This window comes from Ochotona princeps, chromosome 19 (assembly GCF_030435755.1).
Source record: "Ochotona princeps isolate mOchPri1 chromosome 19, mOchPri1.hap1, whole genome shotgun sequence".
In the NCBI taxonomy this organism is placed as follows: domain Eukaryota; kingdom Metazoa; phylum Chordata; class Mammalia; order Lagomorpha; family Ochotonidae; genus Ochotona; species Ochotona princeps.
In genome coordinates this window covers 29,633,648-29,640,316 of record NC_080850.1, presented here as the reverse complement: position 1 = coordinate 29,640,316, position 6,669 = coordinate 29,633,648, and the positions used below count along the sequence as shown (strand labels likewise).

General features: G+C 59.6%; 1 protein-coding gene across 1 annotated transcript; it reads right to left on the bottom strand.

Annotated features, from left to right (window-relative positions):
- Window positions 1-4,604: 4,604 nt before the first annotated feature.
- Window positions 4,605-6,669, bottom strand: LOC131482696 (E3 ubiquitin-protein ligase Siah2-like). Its single transcript, XM_058677884.1, has 3 exons — window positions 6,567-6,669; window positions 6,081-6,431; window positions 4,605-4,754 (listed from the first exon to the last, which is right to left on the bottom strand). The coding sequence occupies exons 1-3, from the start codon at window positions 6,667-6,669 to the stop codon at window positions 4,744-4,746; spliced, it is 465 nt and encodes a 154-aa protein (XP_058533867.1). The 3' UTR covers window positions 4,605-4,743.

Here is a 6,669-nt window from a genome sequence, read left to right as displayed (position 1 = left end):
CCGGCTTTGCTGACCCTCCATCAGGCCTGCCAGCTACTGTCCCAGTCATGACTGCCCAGCAACGTGGACAGAGGGCTCCAGCTCCAGCTCCTTTCCCCAGTCAGTGCACCCAGACTACTGCCTACACCTGGATTACTGCCCCCCTCCAACTCCAGGACCTGCCACCCATCACACCCGGCCCACTGAAGGTGGACAATAGCCCCCACAAACTGCCCAGGCTCGGCCAACCCACGGTGCCCTCTCCTTCCTCCAGCTCACAGCCAGTTATTGTCTGCCCCGATCCCGAGGCAATGAATCACTGGGCTACCAGGGACGCCGCCCGCCAGTGTAGTTCACTCTGGTATTACAACCCTGTTCGTGTGTCTGTCTCAACAGGCATCCTGAAGGAACAGAGTTTTTTACACTCACTTGCTCTTCAGCCCCCACCAATGCATTCTGCAAAGCTAGGCACACGACAGGTGCTTACTGAAACCTTTGGCAAGTTATTTCTTGGGCACTGGCTTTGTGCCAGGTTGTCCTGGGCACCAGGACACAGCAGTAAACAAGACTGGCCCAGTCCGCTGTGATACCATGTCTAATTCAAGGGCCATTTGTCAGTTTTGTCTGATGGCTTCTGTGTACCCACTAGACAAATGTGAGGCAGCACGATGGAGGAGAGCAAGGGTTTTAGGCATCAAAATCAGAGGCAAAGCCTAGCTGCATACTTCCTAGCAGCACGACGGATGACCTAGAGTCTCATCTTAAAATGGAGCTGAGATGACCCATTCCCTAAGGCCTTGAGACAAGGCAGGCTAAAATGTCCAACACAATGAAGGCCTGTGGCTGTGAACCTGCCAGGAAAAGTTGTTCATTGTCTTTGTTACTAGACTGAGCAAAGGGTGGGAAGGCCTCTGTTTAGCTTCCTCCTCCATCCTCAGGGCCCAGCCCCGGACCTGGCGGACTTTGCCGATGATGTTACTGTTTTAGTCCCCTGAGCTTAGGCCATCATAGCATCAGCAGACCATCCAATGTTTCCTTGTCCCAGTCCCCAAAGAACTAACGGGTAAAATTTAAGGTTCCTCCATTCAGGAGCACATGGGAGCTTCTCAGTGAATGCTCATGGATCCCACAGGCATCTTGCACAGTCCCACTTCACCTCGGCACAACTACCCAAGCACAGGCTCCGCCCCAGATCACTCAGCTGTGTGAACCAGCTCTGATTACACTTGTTTGTTCCCAGCTGCAACCTTAATCTCTTTAAAGGAAAGAGGAATCTGGATCCACCCTGCAGCCACCTCCCCTCTATACCAGCAAGGCCCTGGCATGCCGCTCAACCCCACACACCTCCAGAGGAATGCCTCCTTCCTTTCTGGGCACCTTACCCTGCCACCACCCCTTCTTCACACTTGTGATCACCATGCACCCCCATTCTCTACATAAATCTTGGCAGGTTAGGGCCTATCTGGGCATACGAATTACCCTAAACCTAACAGAGGAGAACCAGAGTGGTGACTATTGAGTCCACTCCTCCCCAAGGAAGCTTATTTAACCTTGTAGAGTCACACCCCTCTCTAAAAATCTCTAATTAAAAAAAATGATCCATCACAAATTTTGCCTGCTAATTCAGGAGTCTGTGATCCAGCAGTCAGGGTGACTTGATTTGTGGATGCTCCAAGAGATACAGCTTCCGGATCTAAGCTTTGTCGTAGGCAGCACCACCATAAGCTCTTGGGAAAGGACCCACCCTACCCACTCTTCCACACAGTAGATCCTCACAGCTTAGTGGCAAGGAGTCAGGAAAGTGGTAGGACATTCTGCCTGCCAGGTGGGAAAAGAACCCCTGGGATTCCAGGACTAGGAAGGTGTGGAGTCGGGGAAGGAGGGAGGTGGGAGGAGCTGTAAGGAGATGGAGTTGGAGGTAGAGCAGCACCTGGAGCTCCAGGAAGGAGGATTATCAGGCCCCACCCTCAGGAATCTGGGCTCTAGTGGGCGGTACAGACAGGGAGACTTCGCCCAGGGCAAGTGTGTTGTGATTGGTCCCAGACAGTCTGGGAACACATTGAGATACACTGGGTCCACAGAGTAAAGGGCCGGAGGCCCTGCAAACTCTATTATCACCACCATGGCTTTATCACCATCACCGAGCAGATACTAAGGTTTTACCAGCAAACCCGCTAAGTGTCTCATACAGGTGCTCTCACTGGGTGCAGCTCCCAACCCTGCTGGACCAGGTAATGTTGTTACTGCACCTCTCCCCATTTTACAGAGGACCAGACTGAGACTCAGAGGAACAAAACTGCATGCAGACACAGCAGAAGCCTGTGGAAGAGGCAGGATTTGAAGTAGAGAGTCTGGGAGAAAGGCAGGATGGAGGAAGAGCATCTGAGGCCCCCCCCCACCTTATTCCCACCACCCCTGGCCGGGAAAGACAGGGCAGAGCAGCCTGAGGGGAATTCTGAGACTGCCTATTCATACATCTCCCAGGCTGTTGCTGCAGAGACACGGCAAAGGGCGGTTCTTCCTCACCCCTGCCCCCACGGTCTGAACTTTGTCCCCAGCAGTTGGTATTGGCAGTCATTAGTCCCAGGCGGCAGCCTTTGAAGCGATTAGTGCTTTATCTGCCCTTCCTCAAGCCCAGGCTGTCTTCCGGGACAAGGGCGCCCCACCTCCAACCCAGTGTGTTGTGGGTGCCTAACACCTTGGGAATTCTGAGCCTTGACAGGGACAAGCACAGGGATCCATTTTCCTAAGACCCAACGGGGGAAGAACCACAAGGGGAGTAAGAGTGAGGGACAGAGTCAAGAGCAGGCAGAGGGACTTCCCATATGCGAGCCAACACCTGGGAAAGGGGTGAGGGTATGAAGGTCCAGTGCTTGCTCAACAGGACAGGAGTAGCAAGCACAAGCCATTGCTGCCCCAGTGGCTAGGTCACCCCAGCACTGTTCAACAACAGCTCCAGCTGCCTAGGGTACACACCACAGTCAAGGCTACCTCAGGCACAAAATACCGAGGGACAAAGAAAACTTGCGGAAACATCTGTGAGCCAGCCAGCAGAAGGGTGGGCAAGTGAAGCTGCCTGGGGTGGAGCCGCTCAGAGGCCTCCCACCCTCGGCCCCTCCCGTTCCCTTCTGCAGGGCTCCTAGGCACCTGCTTTCCTGAGTCAAGACTGTGGGTTTGGAACACCTGCTCCAGTGCTGCCTTGCTGTGTAACCTCAGCCAAGTGAGCTCACTTATCCAAATCTTTCCTTGCTGTGAAATGTAGATAATACATCCTGCATCTTGGAGTTAACCGGGAGGATTCAATGAGATCAGATGCATCTAAGGCCTATTACATTTTAAAGGACAGATTTTTAAAAATCCCAAAAAAAGTACGTTTTAGTTACACTACCAGGCACACAGTAGCTGATCATGGGTTCAATGGTCAACTGAAACACTCTCCCTGGGGTTGGCCACTCTGGTGCATGCAAAGAAGGTATGTCCTACACTGCTATGTCCTGGGGACTCTGGCAGGTGGAAGAAAGCACCCACTACATTGTTGAACTGCCTTTGGGCAGCACTATCCTTACTGGGAGGGTTGGGCAGCCCTCTCACGCCCCCACCAGAAAGGCCTTCTTCCACCTCCCCTCCTTCAGCCTGGATTCCTACCTAGTTTCTCCCCCACCCTGCAGGGCCCCTCTGGTCCTTCCTTCCACTCTTGTCTTCCCAGCCATTCACTCTTCAGCAGGCCTCGCTCCTGCCGCCAGACCAAGACACCCCTTTTCGATCTGAAGTCCCTTCTGCAACGGAAATCTGGGGGTGGGTAGGGGGAGGGAGGGAACCGAAAGGCGGCCAGAAATTAACACTAGGCACCCAGGCACCCAACCTTCGGTCGTCTCTGGAGCCCCCTCATCCACCTTCAGCCCTCCCCTCCACTGCGCGGCACCTTGCAGTCCCAGGTTACCAGCTTCTCGGATCCTCCTGTCAAGAAAGACATCCCACTTTCCGCCACACACACTTCTAGGATGTCAGAAACACCTTCTGGGCAGCCACCGGGACTGACCCAGAGTAGGTGCTGGAAGGCTCCCTGCGTCTTCAGGCACCAAGTTCCCGAAGCTACCGCCTGGGCAGCCCCGTCTGCACCTCCCCGTTCAGTCAGCTCCCAGCACACACCCAGCGCGCCAAGCGTCTCCTCCCAGTGGACACCGAGGGAGGGTGAACCGGCTGGGGGTGACGGCGTCGTTCCTCGGGTTCGGGCAGCCCCACCCCCACCCCGCCCGCGCCGGCCACCGAGCCCGAGGCGAGGCGAGGGCGCAGCGCGGCGAGAACGCGCCCTAGCTGGCCGGCCACTTGTGTATCCGCCTCCCCACTCTCCTCCCCGAGCCGCCGCGGGGAATCCCTCCTTCCTTGCCATCTCCGGCCGCGGCCCAGGGTCTCCCGCAAGTCGGCGCCGGCAGAGCCAAGCTGCGGACGGCGGGAGGGGGCAGGGAGGTATTCGGCGCCGGAATCACAAAGCGAAGAGCTGGGCCGGGAAGGGACATTCGCATAAACCCGACCCTCGCGCGGCGAGCGGAAAGGGGGTCTTTGCAGCGCGCTCAATCCTCAAATGCCTCAATCCCCGATCTTTCCCGCCCGAAGGACGAGTCTCCGACCAGTGCTGAGGAAACTGGGGCCCGAAGTCTGCGCTGTCGAGGGCAGTCAAGGGAAGAGGCGCGCGACCATCTCGCTTTTCAGTTTTGCTCCAGTGCGTGCCGCGATCTCCCTTCTGGCCCGGGGCCTAGCTTGCGCCTACGACTGGCCTGCGGAGGGGACGCCCAGGTGTGAGCCAGACCCAGGTGTGCCGGGAACCCAGAAAGCTTGGAGAATCAGCTAAAAGGCCCGCAAACCCCACCCCAGGCTTGCACCCTCTGCCAAGGGACCTAGGTCCCCAGAGCCCCCGGAGCCTCCGGGAGGCCGGCCGTTTGGCGCGGCCTGCCAAGTCCAGCTCGTTCCCGGAACACCCCGCCGGTGCATCCCGGGAGTGGGGGTGGGGAGGCGCCGGCCAGGAAGCCGGTTCCGCCGGCCCCGGGGCTCCCGCTGAGCCGACATTTACAATAACAATGTCGCGATTGAGGTGACTACGCGCTCGGGGCTGGCCGCCGACTCTGGCGCGCGGTCCGTGTGGAATCTGCCCTCGCCAGGAGAGGGGCAGTGTTTGTGTCTGCGATGCGGGGTGTAATGTGACACCGGTGGTGTGAGGTGTGTGTAGCACCACTGCGAAAGATGTGCGAAGCCGTGGGTAACGGACGTGTGGCCGCGAGGTGCTGCCCAGCCCTTGGTGTGGGTGTTTGTGTGGATGCAACCCATGCTCCCGCTGGGCCAAGGAGTGGGCAACAGGATTTGAGTTAGGGTGTGTTCCTTCCTTACAGGAATGTGTGCAGTGGCTAGGATTCCAGTGTTCATCGCGCTCACTGTGGCCTTGACAAGGCGCACACGAGTTGAAGGTCCATGGTTGTTTGTGTCACACCCAGTGTGTGTCCGTGCTGCCGATTGTGCAGACCCCAAAGTGCCTTCAGCCGATGACGGTGGCCCAGTGGGCGCTGGTGTGCAGGAGGGATATGTGTGCGCACATATGTACGGATGTATGCATGGGTGTAGACATGCTGGCGGTATGACCCTCTATACCCGTGGGGATCTGGAGGCGCCGGAGAGAGCCGAACTGGTCGCCCAACAAGTGTGTGTATGCGTGTGTGTGTGTGTGTGTGTGTGTGTGCGCGCGCGCGCGCACTATGGACAAGGTCCCTGCCTGCACCGTCCCCCCGGAGCTCCCCACCAAGCTGCGGGCCGTGCGCTCGCCCTAAACCATCCTCCACCCGCGCGTGCCTGGAGTCTCCTTATTCCCGGAGCGTTGGGACTGGGGTCTGACTCACTATCCCCTCTCTCTCGGCTTCTAGCTGTGGACCTTTGGATGCCCGGCCTCAACCCTCACCCGGAGCTCGCGGCCGCCGCCGCCTTAGTCCCCGCGGGCTGAGCACCAACCGGTCCCCGCGGCCTCGCTCCGCTGAGCGCCCCTCCCTCAGCTCCCGCCGGCCATGGCCGCTCCGGGCTCCGAGTCGCTGGCGCCTCCACCGCCACCAGATCCTTACCCGCCTCGGGGCAGCACCGGCCGCCGACCCCGCTGTCCATGAGCCGCCGCCGGCCCCGGCCCGGGCTGCGGCTCGGCACGGCAGGGGCTGGCGTTGCGGTTCGGGCTCCGGCTTGGGCTGGCTCTGGGCACAGCAGCCCGGCGGCTTCGCGTCCGCGCCGTGCTCCCGCTCCCGGAGTGTGTGAGGCGGCGGCGGCGGCGGTGGCGGCAGCGGAGCCAGCGCGAGCGGAGCGCACGGCCCGGCCCGCCCCCTGCCTCCCCCTCCCTCCCGGCCTGCCCGCCTCCCGCTCGCCTCCCCGCCCCCCTCCGGCCGGGGGGTGGAGCTCGGGTCCCGCCGGGAGGGGACCCCGAGCTACACCGCCCGAAGCTGAGACCCTCTGCGCCTACCGCCATCCCCCTCCCCGGCCGTTCCCGTCCTCGCTCTTCCCCCTAACACTGGTCCCGCTCGGGCAGCCTACAGGACCCCTCTGAGATCCCCCCTCCTCACTCCTCTCAAACACCTGTCCCCACTCGGCCCCTGCGAAGACGCAGCCGCCAAGTGCCTCGCCGGTGCTTTCCTCCCCCAGGCATCTGCGCCTCCGGAGCCACAT